Source organism: Haliotis rubra, unplaced genomic scaffold (genome assembly GCF_003918875.1).
Source record: "Haliotis rubra isolate DU_JTF1 unplaced genomic scaffold, ASM391887v1 Scf207, whole genome shotgun sequence".
In the NCBI taxonomy this organism is placed as follows: domain Eukaryota; kingdom Metazoa; phylum Mollusca; class Gastropoda; order Lepetellida; family Haliotidae; genus Haliotis; species Haliotis rubra.
In genome coordinates, this window is record NW_025766081.1 from 343738 (window position 1) to 367448 (window position 23711).

The 23711-nt window shown below is 38.1% G+C and overlaps 1 protein-coding gene across 1 annotated transcript in view; it reads left to right on the forward strand.

Moving 5' to 3' along the window:
* LOC124276203 (potassium channel subfamily T member 2-like) overlaps positions 1–23711 on the forward strand; it is an 80996-nt gene that overhangs the window by 20178 nt on the left and 37107 nt on the right. The window contains 2 exon segments of the mRNA XM_046711861.1: positions 678–774; positions 4778–4837. Coding sequence (XP_046567817.1) covers positions 678–774; positions 4778–4837 — 157 coding nt within the window.

Genomic DNA, 23711 nt, shown 5'->3' on the forward strand with positions numbered 1-23711 from the left:
GTTATAGGGCACACTCAATATTGGTATAGTGTATATGACAGCTCCGTATCTGTTCTGGTTATTGTACGCTGTGTTACATGTTTGACATGGAGCAGATTTTGAAGCTTAAGGCACACCCTGTATAGAAACATGCGGGTCATTATGTGTATGCGGTCATGTTGAGAAAATTGGTAGCATTTGGGGTAAATAACAGTATGAGAGTATTGAGAGGACTGCAGTAGTTTTTTGTGAGCCATTGAGCGAGGAATGCCATACTTTGTAAAAGTTATATTTAAAGTTTGACACAGCTTTATGACATATGAGAGAGAGAGAGAGAGAGAAATAAATGAGAGAGAGAGAGAGAGAGAGAGAGAGAGAGAAATAAATGTTTTCATAATTCAGTTGGCAATTTTCTATTGTACTATCATAGATAAAGTTGCATAATTCTACACACGAAACAAAAAACATAAATTTTCATTTTAACATAGTGCTGATCTAGTTGTAGATAGACTTAGAAGTTAGATAGGTCAAAAAGTTGGTTGCGACTTTTTATGGACACAGGTCAGAATGTGGTGAGCATGGAAAGAGGACACTGTTCCCTGTGGTCCTAGCTGTGCCTGGTTTGTGAATGCATGCAAACGATAAACATGTCATCTGCTTTTGTCTGAAAACATTGACATAGGGTTCTTCTGTTTCAGGATTATGCAGTACAATATTTGACTTGGCTGTGAAGACCATTGTGTGTACTCTGTACGTTACGCGAGTCTGCATTGATGACTTGGAAGTCTATGCCTGGTAAGATGCTGTTGCCATGTTCAACCCAGCCCTATTTGTGTTCATAGGTTCACAGAGCTCACTCTTCATTTGTCAGTGCAGAGTTGCCTCCCTTAGTGTTGAAACAGCATCTTCGTTTTAAGTTCCAATTTATAATTGATTATGTTTCTAGTTTGTCTGCCCCATCTGGACTTCTGGGTTCATTTCAGCGGTAGACATTTACAGCTTCCATAACTTGAACAGTAAACTTCTACTTCAAGAACCCATCTGTATTCTTGCTACATGCTCCCAATATACACATTCCTGCTACCTTGTTGCTTTCATACAGATATTGTAACACTGGGTTAGTTCACAGGGGCCCATTTCACAAAGCGATCGTAGTGCTACGACTGTCGTAAGTCTATGTTAGAGTATGGGAGTTACGATCATCTTAGCGCTATGATCGCTTTGTAAAATTGGCCCAGGTCAAGACATTCATGATGACTCAACTAGAAACAGAATGATGACAACTGTCTTCGGCAAACTACCGCAAGAGAATATCCCACTTGTAGTATTTCACTAGGCATGCAGGGACAAAAATGGCGTGGTTGGCAGTGTCACAAATTTTGAGCATGATTTCAACTTGGCAGATAAGATGAATATCAAATAAACTGTCCATGAAACATTTCAGACACTATGCATTTTTAGGGGCAATTTTCACAATTTAAACATTGTTTTTGACAAGCCTTGGCCATGTTCATATTTTCGGTCAATGCACTCAGTGACCTCCGAATAGAATTCAGAAGCCAAACTGGACATCTTGTCTGCCAAGTTGTCTTATGTGCACCTATGGTCAGACGGTAGTATTTCACAGGGCAAACGTAAAAAAGACATGAAGACAAATTTAAAGCTGTAACATCAGCTTTTGCTCAGTCATGATAAGGAGTTACTGCATTGTTAAAAAGCAAATTCATCATTTCAGTTTGACAGTAGCATAAAAAACAATGTTCTACCTGTACTGGAGATGAAATGAATGGGGACACATCTTTTGTTGTGGTTCAGTAAAGAAACATGACCTTGACCTTTCTCTCAGGTGCTTTGTACATAGTACTGGTTTAGTTGATTTCTCATCTTCATCTGTGGTAATTACTTGAATTTTATTCTTGCTTCAGATTCATATCAAATTAATTTTTGTCAAGGTTTTCAAATGACTAACTGGAAATCATTTCAATAGAGGCATAAATGCGATTTATAGTCAGTGTAATATCCTATGAATACACTTATTCACCTTGTACTTGTTCATGTCAAGCTGGGGCAGTGGGGTAGCCTAGTGGTTAAAGCGTCCGCTCGTCACGCTGAAGACCCGGGTTCGAATCCCCACATGGGTACAATGTGTGAAGCCCATTTCTGGTGTCCCCCGCCGTGATGTTGCTGGAATATTGCTAAAAGCGGCGTAAAACTAAACTCAGTCAGTCATGTCAAGCTTAACTGTTACAACTTGGTGGAGGCTGCCACATGTCAATTGTAATATAATTTAGATTTAATTTTGGACAAATATGCATATGTACTATAAAACCCTTTTAATCTGAAGTTTGTTTCGAGTATATTCACATATTTATGTAAAAATTATTCTCCCAAATTTTTGAGAATATTATGTTAACATATGTTTGTGAAAATTATACTCCCATATTTTTGTAAATAATATATTTACTTATTTGTTATGAATATGTACACTTGAGTAAAAGAGCCCATTGTTTCACTGTTTTATTTTTCATTTCTGTTTTAATACACTAGGCCCATTTTGTGCAATGCAGCATTGTATATATCTGCATATATATATGCACAACAGGTTATGTTCATTATGAATGTGCATATTTATGCATACAAAATTTATGTCGCATATTTTCTTAAAAATAAAGTATCGTATAGACCCACAGGGGCTTGTTATGCAAAAAAACCCCTGGCATCAAGGTATATATTTTCACTGACAGGGTCTATAATTAGCACTGTTTATAAGGTGCTTAGACCAAGTCAGTGTCAACATATACCTTGATGCCATATTTTTACGTTATGAGCCCCTGTGTGAGAATAGGGAAACAGTGCGGAAGTGTGTCATCTTTGCTAGCTGCTATTGTTCGTGCAGACAATAAAATATCTTTAACTTAACTCATAAAAATTAATTCTAAGCCACATTTAAATTCCAGTCAGTATACTTAAAGCTTGTATGACTGAAGGATGGCCATTGTATTTCGGAGAAATGCTAGAATTATTAGAAACTTTTGTAAGGCACAATTATAAATGTCTACTAACAGAGGTGACAAGACCCTTGCCATTATCCCATTATTAAACTGACAAATGACTTCAATGAATTGACTTTTATTATTGCACTAAGACATATGACTAAGATGCGATAAAAAAACCCAGCATGTCTCTAAGTTTCAACCATGAGGACAAGGGAAACCTTTAAATGCCTCAGTTGTAAGCTATTTTCAAATGAATTGGTTTGCACTGAAGCAGATCGAAAAAACTATTTTATACAACTGTTTCATTCAGGAAGTCATTTTTCAGAATCTTGTAACTCTTTAATTTGTTTACATGCACTAGTGCACCAGTGCACCCGATAGTAGTTGTGCAAATACTATATGCTGTGTTTCAAGTTAAGAGTTCATGATGGAAAATTGTGTCCCTCAAGTTCCTGTTTCGTAATCACTGACATATTGAACAAGGAAATTTCCAACACGATTTTAGGTCAATTTGTGTAAAGGTCATAATGTTGTATTTTCACACATTTTCACGATAATACAAGCTTGTATGTAAAACATAACTAATCATATGTTGCTAACAGTGGGGTTAAACAAACAAACATTCTCATGATATAGTGAAAATTGGACAATCGACTCTGCTTTTAAGTGATTTCCTACAGATGTGGAAAGGGTTTTGTCTCTTCCGTTGACGCTCTGTATCCACTAAGGATTTGAACTTAGTCATGACCAGCAGTAAATGCTTTATTTACCAAGTTAACTCACTACCTGTCATATTCATTTAAAGATCTGACAATTATTTAAATCAATACTTGTTTAAAGCTATATTTAAGATAATCTGACCTTGTAAGGCAAACAAAGTGGCCTTCAACATGCATAATATTATTGAGTGAATAACATTTGTATTCAAAATCTGTAATTTCTGAAATCACAAATTGAAAAAAGAACTTTTTCAAAATGGCATCATGTATTTTAATTCATAGTTTGTTAATGTAATTACCTGTACGTTCTGTTCTTACAGTACCTGTGAAGGTCCAGGTCAGAATATTGATCTTCAGTAACCCATGCTTGTCGTAAGAGGCGACTAACGGGATCGGGCGTTCAGGCTCGCTGGCTTGGTTGACACATGTCATCAATTCCCAATTGTGCAGATCGATGCTCATGCTGTTGATCACTGGATTATCTGGCCCAAGCTCGATTATGTACAGACCACCGCCATATAGCTGGAATATTGTTGAGTGTGGTGTAAAATTAAACTCACTCACTCAATGTTCTTAGAGGTGATCCGTTGTAGAGAAACGTGGAAATACAACAAAAAATATAAAATGTCAGGAACAGTTGCAGAAGTATGTGTTCTCACTCACCCACTCACTCACTCACTCACTCACTCACTCACTCACTCACTCACTCACTCACTCACTCACTCACTCACTCACTCACTCACTCACTCACTCACTCACTCACTCACTCACTCACTCACTCACTCACTCACTCACTCACTCACTCACTCACTCACTCACTCACTCACTCACTCACTCACTCACTCACTCACTCACTCACTCACTCACTCACTCACTCACTCACTCACTCACTCACTCACTCACTCACTCACTCACTCACTCACTCACTCACCAACCATAGTGATCAAATGTTTTGAATATACTAGAAGTTCCAGTTAGCTACAGAACTTTATATTTCTACTTGTTGTCACATGCCATCTAGGACGGGTCTATTACTGTACAAGATGACAATACAAGGATATAATAATTTCCTTTTTTTTTCAGTCATGGATCTGCATGTAATGAAAACTCCACAGAAGTCGTTGTCCCTGACCACATCAACTGGTGAGTATCAGGGGAACCTGGGAAACAAAGCTTGGGCCAACTGGCATTCTTTACAGGAGCCTACTAAAACCTTCACTATCTCCATGTTCTGCTCCAGATAACAAGTATCCTTGTGTTGAATGAAAGAAAGGCATCACTACATTTCCTATTAATTTCAGGAAGTCTCTAAGATAACATGTTAAAGTGATATGTACTGCTGAACTTTATACAACCGTAACGTCTCGTTGACGTACTAGTACACGTAAATGGAGGAGATAGGTTAGTCTAGTTTGGGGAAGACTCTGTCAACATGCAGTGTTGATAACACAGTTTCATAGCAAATATGCAGAGAGACTGGCCAAATATGTTCTGTACACATTAATCCCCCCTTCCACTTCTGGCAAATTCCCAACTTCAAAATTCATGCAAATGAAATTATGCAACCCTAATGCCCCTTTCAGGTTGTCATATCTTTCAGTCAAATCACCCCACTTTCGATCACACACTAAATGACCAGGGTGTGTGAAATGCGAATTATGTTGGAAAGCGCATGTTAAATCTCCCAATCATCATCATCATTATCTGTCAACATGGCCCCCGTGAAGATCCAGGTTAGACTTGGTCTTCAGTAACCCATGCTTGTCGTAAGAAACAAATTTAGGGGTTGGGTGGCTTGCTGACTTGGTTGACACACCTCATCGTATCCCAATTGCGTAGATCGATGTGCCTGCTGTTGATCATGGGATTGTTTGGTCCAGACTGGATTATGTACAGACCACCGCCATATAGCTGGAATATTGCTGAGTGCGGTATTAAACAACATCCAACCAACTGATCTATCAGCATGCAGAGTTGATAACACACACAGTTTCATAGCAAATATGCCGTGAGTGAATGAGTTTAGTTTTACGCTGCACTCAGCTAAAAGCGGCGTAAAACTAAACTCAGTCAGTCAGTCAGTCTTCCCCTGGGCAATACAGGGCCGATCTTCATGCTTGTTATGTACATATAAAGGAGGAACTGTTTTAACGAACAATGGTATGTATTTTTTATCAAGCAAGTGACGGAAACTGTCAGCCAACAGGACGAATTTCATGTCCTGCAAAATCTGCCACAATACTTGTCTCAGTAAAGGCAATTAAAGACACTATATACAGTTGTTGAGGCCAGTTTGCTTTATTAGTTTCTTCAATGGGTTGAACATTTTTCATGGTCTAACTGGCCATGAGCATTGACCAAAACAGTATTGACTGGAAGTCAAATGAAAGGATTAACTCAGAAGTCAAATTAGAACTTCATTAACAAGTAAGATTTTAATTTAGCATTTTTTTAAGGAATACTATAATTCAAGAGTAGAATAACCTATAGATAAAAAAGACAAATTTACACTATCCTTCATTTGAAAAGTGAAATAAACTTTGAATTGAATTGTTTTATTGTTTTCAAACAAACTTTGTTAAAGGAGACACAACTTTACAAGAAATTTTGTTTTCTACAGTGTAAATGCATACGGGGCGGTGGGGTAGCCTAGTGGTTAAAGCGTTGGCTCGTCACGCCGAAGACCCGGGTTCGAATCCCCACATGGGTACAATGTGTGAAGCCCATTTCTGGTGTCCTCCGCCGTGATGTTGCTGGAATATTGCTTAAAGCGGCGTAAAACCAAACTCAGTCAGTCAGTCAGTAAATGCATACAACAACACAGTTACCTTTCTCAACCCCATCCCTTAACGCAAATGTAACGTAATATTACTGTTGTAAGCCAACATATGAAATGGGAGTTACTGTTATCCTTGTGCTATGATAGATTTGTTGAAGGGGCCCAGGGCAGTCTGTAACATGGCAGAGAGTCCAGGGTCATCTTCTGTCAAAACCATTGTCATCTTTCAACGTGAGACTAATTGTTGAAGGGAATTCTTATCATGCCCATTTAGACTGTGTATAAATAATTTTAAAATAATTTCACAGTGTCAAGGTTGACAAAGTGTAACAGGTGCCTGTATGGGATGTAATCTGCCCTACCTCTTCCTGAAATCTGTTGAAGCAAAACTTTATTAAAACAGTAAGCATAGTAACCTCATAAAGAGATTTCATGCATGATGTAGGTTTATAAAAGCCTATCTATTTTTGATGTATTATTGCTCTATGGTACCAGTAATCTGTTGTTACTAGTTTTTACTGGATTATACTGGTATTTTTTCAGGTACCATGCCTGTTATTAATGAGTGAAAATATATAAATATATACAAAATTGACTTAAGATATCTCCTAATTCGTTTTGTTACTTATTTGACCAGTTTGTTTCCATCTATTTTGATCACTTAATACACATTTCATTCTAAATTCTGTAAATTTAGGCAGGCAGGCGTAAACGCTCTTTTATGATTTGTTGAGCAGGATTGTAATTTAGTTGTATCGATATGAGACGCTGAATAATATAAAGTGTGACAATGACTGTGTATCAAGGATCGCTGTTCAGTAAGTCAGATGTTAATTTCAGCTCGCCTGCCATATATCGCAGTGTATGAGGCATGTTTTTCATACCTGAAATAAGGGGGCTGAGAAAAGGGGACACCTTATATGCAGGCTGGAAGATCTCACACTTTTTTCTGACTGGCTGGCATTGTCAACCTGTGTCCGATAGCCAGTGATGTTGTTCGACAGTAAAACTTCACATTTCAATCGAGTAAGTGAGTTTAGTTTTACGCCGCACTCAGCAATATTCCAGATATATGGCAGCTGTCCGTAAATAATCGAGTCTGGACCAGACAATCAAGTGATCAACAGCATGAGCATCGATCTACGCAATTGGAATATGACACGTGTCAACCAGGTCAGAGAGCCTAACCACCTAATCCTGTTAGTCGCCTCTTGGGGGCTTTTGGGTAGCCTAATTGTTAAAGCGTTGGCTCATCACGGCGAAGACCTGGGTTCGAATCCCCACATGGGTACAATGTGTGAAGCCCATTTCTGGTGTCCCCTGCCGTGATGTTGCTGGAATAATGCTAAAATCGGCGTAAAACCAAACTCAGTCAGTAGTCGCCTCTTATGAAGCACATGGGTTGCTGAAGATCAATTCTAATCCGGATCTTCACGGGTTATATTTCATTTGAAATAACTATTCCAAGAACTACACAAAATGGCGCCATGTGATGGAGTTCTACGCGACCAAACATCGTTCAAGAAGATATTGAGACATTTATATTTATTCCAACTTTACGAATCATGTATGCTCTGCTGGTGCTCAGGGTCATGGTATAGACAGGGTATGGACATAAGCATTGATTTTGAAGGCGTGTAGAGGCAGGGTCATCTTATATGTGTGGTCGCAATACTATATACTGTATATTTTTCAGGATATTTTATCTGGAAGTCATCCCTTAAAAATGTTGTAGACTTGCACAAATCTCTAAGGAAATAATTATTACTTTAAATCATAACATATCGATTATGTAAATAAAAAGAACAAGTGGTCCCTACAAGAGACTTTCGTCCTTAGACTGTCCACTTATCTAGACTTGCCTGTCATAAGGACACATTTACTGTACATCATAGTTCAGTAAAGACGTTGAGAAGGGCTACATGAGTTGGTGAATGTTTGGAAGTAGTGTCAAGTTTCATGTCAGATGCTTAACCAGCTCAACAGGTGTGACTTGCTAAAATCCTGGTGAGAATGAGATAATATACTTGTTTTAAGTACTTGACCTGTGATTCAATAGCAAACCAAATACTAAACATCCATCATTTCTCTAAAGTTGGGATGCAAATCGGAGACCTGGACCATCTTGAGTGTCATGGCCGCCCCCTGGTCCTAATCTTCAGCAGTTCTGGTTTCATCCAGATGATTGTTTTGAATGAGATCGTGTCTACGGGTGTTTCCCTTTGGTAGAGATTACAACCATAGCTCCTGTTGTCCATGACATTCGCCATTCATTGTTCGGAAAAATACTGCCTGGTGTTATGATCAAACAGGGAATGGAATCACGTACAAATGGATTGAATTTCGATATGATAAAGATAATCGTGTAGATGTTGAGAGGGCTGTCTGTTATGTGATGTATCATTTTCATGAACACATGCAGCACTTATGGTGATAATTAAAATTAACTCCATTGTCCGTTGTATCTGCGTATTATGTAGTGCCATGAGTATTTGCTTGGTGAATGAAATTCAGTACCGATACATTATAAATCCGATACATTATCATCATCATCAATCATGATCATGATCATGATGATGATCATCATCATCATCATCATCATCATCATCATCATCATCATCATAGGTTTTATGCCGTTTTGAGGAATATTCCAGCAATCTCACAGCGGGGGACACCAGAAATTAGCTGCACACATTGTACCCTAGTGGGAATCGAACCTGGGTCTTTGGCGTGACGAGCAAATGCATTAACCACTAGGCTACCCACTGCCCTGGTGATTTTCAAACATATTTCCACGCCCCTAAAATTTATTGTAAAACTATTTATATATTTTCAAAGACATTTTCTGAAAAAAAAGCACAAAAACAAGGGTTAGCAAAGATGGCATAATTGATGGAGCAACAACATGCCTTATAAGGAAGCTTTTTGACCTTTCACTTTATTGTCTTTTGTCATCCCTCGTAGTCTACAGTGTAAATGTTTGGATTTCAGAGTAATAATTTGCTGACTGGAGTTGCCATTTATGGAGATCTTGATGCATCCGTTGTAATTTTTAATTCAAGACAAACCCACAATTGTGATGTCACAACTCACAACAGGATGTTTATTAGGGCATTTGAGCATAAAAAAACAATAGACACAACTTGGGAAAAAAAGTTCTTTTGAGAAATAGCAAGTTTCACGGACATCATAGCAATAGATCGTAAAGTACACAAGAGAAAACTAACCAGTAAATGGTTCATACTGACTCACAAATGATGGATTACAATTTAATTTTTTATTGATAACATTAAAATCTCGATTCATAAGTCCAGACATAATATTATCCTCAGATTGATGTAAAATCTTCAGGAGTCAGTTCCTAGTCCAGTGACATACTGACTTCAAGTGTCTTTGACATTGCAAATTAGTTTTGAGATTGTCCCTATTTTCTGTCATCAGGAACTGTAAAATGACATACAAGGAAACTGCCCTGTCTAACATGCATGATCTCATGGTTTAGTTGTCAGAACTCTATCAACTCTGACAGTCACACGCTGTCGGGCCAAGGGATTGACCGGGGACACCTACACTAGACACGATACATACAGTGTTACCCAGGTCTTCATTCGAGTTGTTTATTTTGCTGAAATGAGGACAAACCTCTTCTTAAAAGATTGTTTACATATTGTTTTGTTAATATGTAAGATGCAGGAGGCAAAATATGTAAGTTTGGTCAGCATTGGATTCAGGTTACTTTCATCCAATTTTTGGATAGAAAGTTCAAAAGATAATGCAGACCGAACATGGTACATATTAGCTGCAATTCATTCAAACATGTACATTCTTGTCATACATTTGCTACATTGAAGATTCTTGACTACAAGACAAGAAAAATTATAAAGTGTTTAATCAGGATTTAATCAGTAGCAAATATTCATTTTCGTCATGTACATGTTTGTAAAATATTCCTCTGATATATATATGGTTGTAGTTTAGACAATACTGTTGTGTGTAAATCTAGATCCTGTCTGTATTCCTTCCTAAACAATACATCATGTGTACATTGGATCCGCTGAAAAACAAGTAGATCCTGTTCCGATGTTCTCAGAAATCACCCAGAAAATTTGCTGAATCAGCATTATTTAGCATGTTTTTTTTCATCACTATTTAGCTAACCATATAAAGTAGCATAATTGAAACTGTTTGGTAAGATTTGTATTATTTATGTATCACCTGTGTACAAGAACACAGATGATGATGATTTGGAGATTTAACCTGCGCTTTCTGACATAATGCATATGTCGCACATGGGCCCATCATGTCATTTAGTGTGATTTTGACCGAACGATTATGGCAAGCTGAAGGGGGTGTTAGGGTTGCATGATTATAATTGTATGAATTTGGAAATTGTAGCTGTTTGATAAAATTTGTATTATTTATGTCAGTATCACCTGTGTACAAGATGGTGTAAAATAGATATAGGACCAGCGTTCAAAATACCTGCCTGCCCAACCGCCCGGGATGGGTTATTTTCAACACGGACTGCCAGATTCTCAAATTCACCTGCTCGATGGTCGGGTTAAAATTTTGACATGTATATGAAGTTGGTATTAATTATTTCAATATTTTACAAGTTTAATCATACTAGGTAAATTAGTATTTTTAGTGGGCAGGTAATATTTGGTCAGGGCTGGCAAAGTTTACACCTAACCAGCCCTGTGGTCTGGCTGAAATTTTTGAGTGTGTCATTCCCTGATAATACATATAGCTCAGTGTATTCACAACAGCTCTCTCTACCGCCTCCGTGGTGTAGTGGTTAGAGCGTCCGCCCGGAGCGTGGAAGGTCGCGGGTTCGATCCCCGACCGCGTCATACCAAAAGACGTTAAAATATGGTACTTGTTTGTCCCTGCCTGGCGCTCGGCATTAATGGGTACAACAAGTACTGGTCGGCTCGGAGTCAGTATAATGTGTCTGAGTGGGGTATTCATGCTTCACTCTGGCGTGGTATCCCAGTGGGCTAGCACTATAAAACCATCTTCAGTCTGGGCTAGTACAAGCAGCCGCACATACACATACACATGCATGCACGTCGTCATATGAGCGAAATATTCTCAAGCACGACATTAAACTCAATTTCACCTCACCTCACCTCACCTCACCTCAACAGCTCTCAACTCATTCAGACCAGCGACATGACCTTACAACACAGGTGTAGTGATGGTTGTTGTCTCAGGTGATGAATGTTGTTTTGAAGGCACCTGCCTTGTTTCCTTGTTTGATGTCCACCTGGACAGCCCCGGGCCAGATGTCCAGCCTTAACTGACCAGTGTCTGATGGATGTAAACATGTGCCCACTGGCTACCTGCCACTATCATTTACTTCATGGTGTAAACATAAATTTGAAACTTACTCAGGTTTGCTTTCAAAGATGTCTTCTTAGGTTGAATTATACAGTCTGAGACATATTTAATACATTTGTAACTGTTTTTGTGTTATTTGAAGATTATAAATTTCCTTGGAGGTTTGCATCAAAGAAAACATGAAACTTAACAATAAATATTCAGTTTAGTTTTTAAGACATCCCCCCACATTATGAATCAAGTAATTTCATTAAGCGATAAAGTTTCCTTCTTTTAATGTCCAGGGCCCCGTTTCTCAAAGCGATCGTAGCGCTATGACAGTCGTAAGTCTATGTTAAAGTATGGGAGTTACGATCATCTTAGCGCTACGATCGTTTTGTGGAACGGGGCCCTGTATGTTTCAAGAACATTGTTCCTATTGTGACTGTGTCTACTTTCAGCCTGACAATAAAAAAACTGATTTATACCAGATAGGATTCAACTCCCAAAAAGTACTGGGTACTAGAATCTGTAATTTAATGAGGAAGTGTAATTCCAAATATATCATATGCTACATTTGACCATTTTTAAAAGGCACTGTTCTTCATGATAATTATTACTTCATTATTTGTCAATCATTACTACTAAGGATTTTGTATGTATTTTATCTTTTTATCAGCTTTTTTAGCTAGAGATATGTTATTAGCTGCCTAAAATTGACACACAGGATTATAGGCATCTTAACTATTGAATGCATTTAATAAAGAAATTGATAGTGTTAATATTGGCAGATTTTGGTATGTCAAGTTTTAATATTTCTTATCTGTGAAATCATTTATAAATTACAGGTTTGATCTAAGTAATCTTCCTCATATTGATAGAATAACATAAAACAAGTGACATGGTTTGTCCACAGTCTGAATCTTGTTAGATTTGTTGAGTGAGTGAGTGAGTGAGAGAGAGAGTATGGTTTATGCCACTTTTAGCAATATTCCAGCAACATCACGGCGCGTGACACCAGAAATGGGCTTCACACTTTGTACCCATGTGGGGAATCGAACCCGGGTCTTCGGCATGACGATCAAATGCTTTAACCACTAGGCTACCCCAAGCCCCGTTAGATTTGTTGAAGTCTGTCACTTTTGAATAAATGTTCTTAATGTGAACTGCAGTGCCGATATGTTTTAATGAATCTCCTGACAGTGCTTCTGGGATAAAGAAGAACCTACAGTTAAAGGAAGTTTTGTTGAACTTTCAGGTGTCACAATCATTTTAGACTAAAACAATTACCCTAAATATCTGGGTTAGAATTGATCTTCAGTAACCCATGCTTGTTGTAAGAAGCGACTAACGGGATCGGGTGATCAGGCTCGCTGACTTGGTTGACACATGTCATCGTATCCCAATTGCGTAAATCGATGCTCATGCTGTTGATCACTGGATTGTCTGGTCCAGACTCGATTATTTACAGATCGCTGCCATATTGCTGGAATATTCCTAAGTGCAACATAAAACTCACTCACTTACTCAAACTCAACATCCAGTCCCTGCAAATTTCCTGTTATCTTTTATCAACATTTATCCTTGAATCTGTCATGGATGGGTCAAATCCCTGTTGTCTTTCACTCATTTGGTCATCACGGTTTGTTTGTATAAAAGTGCACAAGTAACCGGATGAGCCCCATACTTGCCAGATTTTTAACTTTGAGTTCCCTTCACACACAACTGACTACATCTGTGAAGGTCCGGGTTAGAATTGGTCTCACCAACCCATCCTTGTTGTAGGAGGTGACTCATGGGATCAGGGGGTCAGGACGTGTCAGTCACGGGGCTGTCTGGTCCAGACTCGATTATTCACTGACCACCATCATATATCTGGAATATACTAAGTGTGCACAACTTAAGACATTAAACAATAAACAAACAAAAATAATTTTTCTCAAAATGATGGATTTTCTTTCTAAAAAATTACTCTATAGTCCCCAACCCCAGATAGCTAAAACCTTTTTACCAGGTTTCCAGGTGCTTGACACAATGTGATTCAGCTTTATTTTCATCCTAGCTTTAATTGGATCTCCATTTACCCTATGGACAGTAATATAAGACATTCAGGGATCAGGCAGCCATCTTCAGCACTTGTGATTGTATCTAATTACACAGATCACATAATAGGCTTGAAAAGGAATTTGTTCATGTTTATGTTAAGTGGCAGATTAGGTGCCAAGGGAAGAGATACATATCCGAAAATGACTCATGATCAGCTTGGTCATCAAGCGTAGGTGTCAGTCTGTCACAGGTAATTACTTTCTACACTGTCACGTGGCGCACTTTGTTTGGGTTTACTTTTGGGATTTTTTACAAATCAGTATTCATCTGGCTGTCTTTTACAGTATTTGTGCAGATGTTTGTTGGCCTGTTTGAGGTTACACATAGCAAAATGTTTTCCCACTGTAACATTATATTGTCTTAAAAAATTACCAATTCACTTACAGTCATTACATGTGTGCGTAACACGCACACATGCACGCACGCACACAGAGTATGGCCTAGACTAACGCTTAGTCCCTGAACATATATGATTTTGATAGTAACAAATAAATCCATTTAAATTGAAAAGGAGCCCCAGGGAGTTGGCCTGAGGAAATCTAGACTTGCTTCATTTAGGACTTGAACATTGCAGGGAGGGCTGGGCAGTAGGGAAAATAATGAGGACTTAGTGTGGCCCTAAAGCCACAATAAAAAATACAACACAAATTTTGGCTAGATCAACCAGTTCCTTTTCCGAGTACAGGATGTTGAACACACCAACCCCAGTTCCGCACCAAATGTCACCTTCTTGAAAATTATCTGTACTCATTCAGCATAAGTCATTGTGTTAAAAAAGACAGCATTGAATATTGAAAAATATGGTAAGTTTTAAGAACTTGATGGATGTACATTTAAGAAAAACAAAAATCTTACACAAAATCATCCAGTCCCAGTTGTCAGATGATTCTGTCTGCACCCTACAAAAAGAGCTTGTTTAACTATGGAATCTGATTTGGTGTAGAATAATGTTGAGTTTGAGCTTTTGTCAAGTTGTCCTCAAGAAAAATGAGGCACCAGTCCCAGTGGTGTACGAAACAGGCACCATTATTTGTGTTGTGGATAGTTTAGTTGCCAATGTGTGATACCCGGCATTCTAAAATTTGAATTTGTGATTATGCTCACTGTGATCCTTAAACATCACATTTGACCCCTTCTAGAGGCAGGCGATATAACCAGTGTATCGTTATACCACAATATGAAATACTAATGAATATGTATTACAATAGGTTTGGATCATACTACATATCGTGTTATTTCAAAATCCTGCATATCCTCATCTTATTAGGAAAGTTAACTTAAGTGACATGCCACAAACTGCTAACCCCTCATGCTGTTGGCATTCAACAAGATTGGTTGGTTGGTTGTTTTATTTCCATTTACAACCACTTTCAGTAATTGAGGACATAGTCCAACCTGGAGTCTCTGCCTGAGGTTGTATGAAGGTGAAGGTCACTGACGTGCATCAAGTTCCTCAAACATTATCCTGTCACAAAGTGATACAGCTAAAATACTCTGACTAATTCCACAAAAGATTATTTCTTTGACATCAGCTTGAACACTGGAGGGTGCTAGTGAAAAGGCTATTCCACAACAATTTTAGGAAGGAAGTTAAAATACCATTGGCCATTATTCATTGTATAAGGATGATCATGGAATTGTTATCGTCATGGGAATCGTTAAATTGGCGTCAATCGTCAAAACATCAAGAATGCTTACTCATGTTCTTGGCCATTGTGAGGTTGTGAGAAAGTTCACAGGGAGTTTCAAGTGGAATATATTAAACTCTCAGGGGGAATATCTTGAAACTCTCCATGGCCTTTCTCACAATCTTTGCTTACTTTGATATTGTTGTTTCTTTTCATACATTTTACATCTGGACAGGTGCTCATCAAGGTTTTACATGACTGACAATTTGCATGAAAAATGGGGATAGGGTGACAAATAGTTTTTCAGCATTAAGTAGTGGTTATGGAGATGCACTAAAGAAATCCAAGATGGCTACCTGTCATGGACTCTCTGTTGTGCCCAAACTGTACCTGTGTTTTTGTAGATATAGACAAGTGAGGCCAAAAGTAAAATAATCCTGTTTCCTGTAGAATGAAAGACCAATTATTTCACTTGCACCATAAACTTGCTTATAACATTTTTGTTAGTTGTCAAGCTTAAATTTTAGATTTGAAATATGATTTTACCTATCCAGCAGTCCTCTAAGACAACAAAAACATAATTATAAAATTTTGAAAAAATGTAATTGCTTTGTATATTATTTTTCATGCCAACTTTGCAGTGAATCTGCAATTGCTTGGTTTGACTAATTTACAGTACAACCAGAAATTATTGAGAATTTAAAGATTGTAATTTTTTACATTTTTTTCACTCATTACTCACGTATTAAATGTGAATATTAGAAGAACATAACTCCAGATTCAAACACAGGTGAACAGTTAGTATTTTGTCAAGTCACCATGGGCAGCAATGCAGGCTTCAATGCGGCGGGGCATACTACTGATCAAAGAAGTTAGAAAGTCGTGGTCCATGCTGTCCCAATATCGGACCACCTCTTCTTTCATTTCAGCAATATTTGTCAGATTTTTCTTATTGACACTTTCCTTCATAAGTCCCCAAACATTTTCTATTGGATTTAGGTCAGGGCTATAGCTTGGCCAATCTAATAATGTCATATTTTGGGTCCGAAACCAGGCCTGTGAATGCTTTGAACGATGTTTTGGGTCGTTGTCCTGCTGGAAAATCCAAAAGTTTCCATAGAACACGTGAGCAGATGGAAGTAAATGTCCCTCGAGAATATCTGTGTACCGCTCACTGTTCATATTCCCTTCAAATACACAGAGGGGGCGTTGCCCCTAACACAGATATGCCACCCCACACGTTAAATTTCGGACTGTACTTTTGGCCGCTGATACAAAGGTTTTTCAGTTTGTTTGGTCCAGAATTTCAGTGTATTAGGAAACAGCCACACAGAACTTTCATCTGAGAAAATCACATTGTCCCAGTTAAAATTTCTATGCTGTAAGCACCAGTTCAACCTTCGCTCCTTTTGTTCAGGTTTCATGATTGGTGATGGAATTCCTCGACTTTTCTGGCAACCCATTGCATGCAGCTCAGTTCTAATTGTCTCCTTACAGACAGCCACAGTTCCTCTATCAATCATATCCAGCCTTAAGTTTTCTAAACTCCTTCGTTTGTTTTTAGAAACAAGAATACCAAGCCACCTCCTGTCACCGACAGTCAATTTTCTAGGCCTACCTGTGCCTCCCTGGTGCTCAATGCCATATCCATTTGCAATATTTTTCAAAACACGATAAACAGTGGACAAAGGGATGCCTGTTCTACTTGAAATCACTTTATCTGATCTGATGTCCTTGTTATAATACTCTAAAATCAACTTCCTCTTCTCTAAATCATCCATACTGAGGATCACTGAAAATGTCGTCTGCTAGCAAGTAAACAAAGGGGGATAACTCTTCACAAACTAATGAAAAAGGATTAACGGAGTTGTCTCTCTTGAATGAAACCAAGCACTTGATAGCTGGTCAAGGTTGTTTATACTAGAAATCCAATTAAACATATTCCTAAAATTCTCAATAATTTCTGGTCATACTATATATGTGTGGTGTATTTCATGTGACTGTGAACAACATGCTCAGTGATGGTCCCCATCTATGGGTACTTGGTGACAACAAATGATGTGTTTGGTATTGAGGAAAGTCTTGAGGATAGTCGGGATAAACTTATACCTATCTACCCTTGAAGATCCGGGTTAGATTTGGTCTTCAGTAACCCATGCTTGTCATAAGAGGCAACTAACGGGATCGGGTGGTCAGGCTCGCTGACGTGGTTGACACGTGTCATCGTATCTCAACTGTGTAGATCAATACTCAGGCTGTTGATCACTGGATTGTCTGGTCCAGACACAATTATTTTCAGATGGACACCATACAGCTGGAATATTGCTCTGTGCGGTGTTTAACAACCAACAACCATTATAGATGCTTCAGCCTAATACATATGAGTTTGGGAAGGTGCTATTGTCAAACATGCATGGGCTCTAGTTGTTTATCATCTTCACTCTTCTCACTCTGCCTGTCTCTGTAATCATTAACTGTCTATAATCCTTTCTGCCGTGGAGATACATCATAAAGAATGTTTTTATCAGTGCCTTTAAGTGCATGTATTATTGCCGCTATGAAATGCATCATCAATTTTGAAAGCTGCTATAGATGTAGCGTTGTCCATTGTTGTGGATACAATTACACACATCATTTCATGACAGAAACTGGTAGTTTACATAATTTGAGTAAAGTGTTAAAAGTTTAAGTTAATATTTGTGCACTCGTCTGACTCTAACATTCCATTTCTAAAAAATCAGTTGCAAAGATATCAGTCTGCAGTTGTCGTAACTGTATCAGATCTCCAACAAATAATAGACCGTTCCATTATTTGAGTGGGTGGGATAGGTATTCTAGGTGGGTAAACAACTAGTGCTGTGTTGTAATGGACTCATACTGGTTGCTCACTGAACTTTAATTCATTGATATTATGATGATTCTTTGGTGAGCTATGAAAGTTGTATTTTAACCCCTTAACTGTTGGGTTAATTGATGAAACAGTGGTTTGGTTTCCAACAACATTATGTCAATCACTGGATTGTCTGGTCCAGACTCAATTATTTACAGTTCCCAGTCATGCAGCTGTAATATTGCATACAAACATACAAACAAACAAACTAGCTCATAATATTGTCAGAACTGTACAGATATATAATGGATGTTTGTATGTCGATTGTATTTATGTTATAGTACCAACAGAAAATACTAGAATTGTATTTGAAAGGGTTGTTACTTAGTTGATAGTATAATAAAAAAAAGATGATGATGAAATTGACCACGACTTGACTGATGTAACTGCTTGTTTCGCTGAACTGCCTGTTATGTTTTGTCCACTTCCTGGCCAAGTCATTCTGGAACACAATAATACAAAAGTAATCTAGAAGCCATTTACAACCACTTTGACAGCTCTCTTTTCTCTCTCTGTCCTGCTTTAATCCAGCAAATAAAAAAATAAGTGGTTGCGTATTATCCACAAGAAATTATGTACTAATCAAAATTAGGACCCTAAAATTCAAATAGTCTTTAGTCAATGGTGTGGTCCTTATGAAATGTGACCCATGAAGATCCGGGGTAGAATAGGTCTTCAGCAACACATGCTTGCCACAAAGGCGACTATGCTTGTCGTAAGAGGCTGACTAACGGGATCGGGTGGTCAGGCTTCGCTGACTTGGTTGACACATGTCATCGGTTCCCAATTGCATGGATCGATGCTCATGCTGTTGATCACTGGATTGTCTGATCCAGACTTGATTATTTACAGACCGCCTCCATATAAAACTAAACCCACTCACTCACTCACTTATGAAATGTTGAGTGGTATAATTATCAAAATACAGGAATACATTTAGTCATTAATTTTTGTCTAAAATGCGATTTCATTTGAATTTTTCCTTTCTTCTTTGAAGGTATTATTTTTTGGAAAAGATCAGTAAACCGATCATTTTAGGGGTTGTTTTTGCTTCTTTAAACAGTATTGAATTTTATTGATGTTTGTCAGCTTAATGTGGGATGAAAAATCTGAAGTGATGTAGCGCAAAGGCATTTACTCTTTTAGTGAAATCCATAAATGGGTAAGATCTTTGGGTCAAATCAAGGTCAAGCCCATGCTCAGTGGGTTCTGCTACAGTTAAGGGACCCAACTCCTTGACAACCTGAGTTCTTTCAGCCCCTGATATAAGTGGGTCCATCTTGGTTCACGACGTTGAGATACTGCCGTGGATATGCTACAGATATGTTCAGCATCAGCAATACAGTGCACTGTGGTACACGTTTTGACATCCCAGTTTTTTCATATTGTTCCACTATGAACGCAGATAACAATATTTAACACATAATAGCCAGTTTCAATATGGAAAAAATAAGTTTTATCTATCTTAACACTCAACTTTGCATTTAAATAACAATTTGAGCACAGAAGTCATTTTGTGGGTTTTATCCAGAAAATTGCCACACTGTTAAGGAGTCTGCATTGTATGGGGTTTTTTTATGTTAAAAAAACTACATTGTTGTCGGAGCTAGAACTGTGTAAATGGATGCTTTGATCAGATAAAAGCAGTAAGCCTCCCTTTGTGAAGTGATTGTTATTCGACAAGGCTTGCATGATATTTTTACACCAAGTTGAGATGAATACCATTGATTACAGGTGTGCATGGTATTGCACCTGAGAGAAATATGTGAAGTTTAAACACTGAACAGTTGAAAATAGTACACAGGGTTTAAGATTGTCGTATTGCTAATTTAATACAGATCAACATTTACTTGTGTGTTCTCTGTTCTACAGCCAGCTTCTACGTCTATATAAGTTCAGTGTGTCACGGAGAAAACAATTAGCGGCCTAAAGTTTTGTGATTCAGCGTGCTAATTCTGAGTTCATATTTCGTATTCGCTTCAATAAATGCCCCAGCAGACATTAGAAAAATGTCAAGAGGTGGTGGGGTGGCCTAGTGGTTAAGGCATTAGCTCATCGCACTAAGGACCTGGGTTCTATTCCCCTATATGTAACAATGTGTGAAGCCCATTTCTTATGTCCCCCAACCGTGATATTGCTGGAATACTGCTTACAGCGGCAGGAAACTAAACTAACTCACTCACCCAGAACAATGTCAAGGAGATTGCTCTTATTAATACCATACAAAGTTGAACTTGCTTTCAAAGTCCAATTGGTAGTAAACAGACATAGTTCAAAATTCAATCCAAATAAAACATTTTCAGGAATAGTGTCTTAGCAATTATGGACTCATTCTGTCAAAAAATCTGTAAGAAAATATGGACGGTTTGTACATTTTCATCTGAGTGAAACTTATTTTGTGTAAACTTCAAGTGAATGAAATGCTGAGTGCCTAATGACTGATGCACCTGTCAAAAGATTGCGAGTGTCAATGGTCTGATGTATGAAAAGTAAAGTTATCAGAGTTATGTCCCTCGTGTCTCCACCCGCTACATCCACCATCTTGAAGACTGTATGGCAAATCAGAGTTATGTCCCTTGTGTCTCCACCCACAACCTCCACCATCTTGAAGACTGTATGGCAAATCAGAGTTATGTTCCTTGTGTCTCCACCCACTACCTCCACCATCTTGAAGACAGCATGGTAAATCAGAGTTATGTCCCTTGTGTCTCCACCTGCTACTATGAATGGTACAACTAGTCCTATAGTGTTGCAATATATTTCATGTGCATCAACATTTGCATTTCCATTGCAATATTCAAATTGATTTCTGTGTCTTGTAGTGCAATGTGACCATATTGCAATTGCCTCTATATGTATATGTTTAGGTGTGGGAGTTGTAATAATAATAATAATAATCCCGCCTTTGAAATGTCTCGCTTGCATCCCAAGTACACTGTCGTCAGGCTCCCCATTGTTCTCGGTGCCCTTGGTTTGGTACCTCCTGATCTCTTGGTGCAGATCAGGAGAGTGCCCGGGTTCTCCACCGGGAGCACAGCCCTTCTGACACTCTGGGTAATGCAGAAGGCTGCAGTGTTGGGGAGCCTTCATATTCTCCGGAAAGTTCTTGGTGGGTTCGACTAGGCAGCGTTTCCTGGGAGAAGTCCCATTCGCTGTCTGGGCTGCGTGTAGAGGGGGCAAGGGCCCTGAGCTGATGATGAGCCTTACCAGCCTGACTGTGCCAGGATCACCCGAACCCTCTCTGCTGCATACTATCTTTAATCTGTAAAACATAATGTATTAATAAAGTGCCTAATATCCACCACAGAGATGCTCAGTGGCGCTCTGACAGTTTTGGGGAAGGAAATAGTTCATATAACTTTTACAGAAAGGCAGCAGTGAATAGATGGGTCTGTACCTTTAGCTTTAGTTGTGTGAAGTCCTACTGTGTGGTGTTTGAACACCTATATATGGAGTTATTCATTAGATTAGTTAAGAATAACTAACTCCACTCAAAAAACAGTCCTTGCATTGCAAAAGTGCAATAAGATCAGCTATTTCCCTTTCCAAACTGAAACTGATTGCTGAAACATGGGTGAAAACTGTTGAATTGTGATTGATATTCATTAACAATGTTTCAGCTGTAAACAGCAATTGAGTACAAAATATTTTTTCTTTGAGTATGGAACAAGATATATATGTTACAGTGATAATGTTTCATTTGAGAATGACTGTGCTATGATACAAGATTAGTACGGTATATATAGTGCTATTAAAAATGCAAGTCTAAAATGAAACTGTTTATATGTTGTTATATCCTTGGTAACTGATAGTCTTTCTTTTCAGGGGGCTATGAATTTTTAACAAAACAAACTATTTTTCCCATGATTTTGAATTCATGTATTTTTTTTATAGTAAACAGTTCAGGACCCCTGTCAACATGATTTTTAATACGATAATTAGAATCTTATTAGATTTACTGTCAGATGTATGGCTGTTGATGTATCTCTTTTGTTTAATGACCCACCTGTCATAAGAATTTGCATCAAATTAACTCTGTTTCAATTATTTCTGTTCAATGTAGCAAAGACACATTGTTCGAGTTACCACATAGTAACATTTGATTGATTGCAATGTGCGACATTGTGTCACTTTGATGTAGGTAACAGGATTGAAATTCACTTTATTTATGGAAATTATGTTTTCCTTGTAAACTGTCTAAGCTGTACCCACAATGGCAGTGCCCAAAATGCCGATATGGGTCGGAATTAACTTACTTTCCTGTATGAGATAAGAGGAATTTATGTAAAATTATATCATCAAGAGGTGGCCAATTTGAAAGATGAGATTCCATGGATACAAATTGGATTTGTAATTGGAGAACTTTTTTTACATTTTGAAACTGATCTGGAAAGTGATACACTTTAGTGGAAGCAGTTGTCATGTATCACTTTCTGGAACTAGAAAATATGTCAGAAGGGATTCACTATCAAGTTTGTTGTGTTCAGGCCACGTGAAAGAACCATGCCTTGGACGTGATCACGCCTAGACACAAAAAGTTGTTCCAGTTACAGCGTGGTCATCAAGGTCATTGGAACCGTGTACATCTCATGTAATGTATGAATGAACACCTGTTGAAAGTACAAAATGAGAGTCATGCTTCGGTTGGTGTAATGGAGAAATTATTTGAATCTGTTGATTACAGAAGTATAATCTCCTTCCAAAATAAACAAATTCAATTGATTTCTTTGCGTTAAAACATGTTATGGATGACAGATATCTTCTCTATAATTTTGCGGGGCATTGGGGTAGCCTAGTGGTTAAAACATTCGCTCATCACGCCGAAGGCCTGGGTTCGATTCCACACATGGGTACAATTTGTGAAGCCCATTTCTGGTTTCCCCCGCCGTGATATTGCTGGAATATTGCTAAAAGCGGCATAAACCATACTCAGTCAGTCTATAATTTTGCATAATGACCTATATTTGTGTCAATTTTATACATTTGAAATGGTACATTATGAATTCTAGTGCCGAATCAACTGTTGGAACAATACTGTGTTCTTTTTAGAATTGTTGCAATTGTTACTTATAATTGTTGCATTGGTTGAACCCTATATGAGCCCCATCTATAAATAGATCTCAGCCAGACAGGGGAGATAACTCTCATGAACAAAAAGCTTTTGGCAAGCACCGCCAACACTTTTCTGTACAGCTAATGTTATGGTGGTGAACTAAATTAGCAAACAAAACACTTTTAAATGCCCATCAACGAAGAAAAAACATTTTTGTCTTATTGCCACAAAAGCATCAT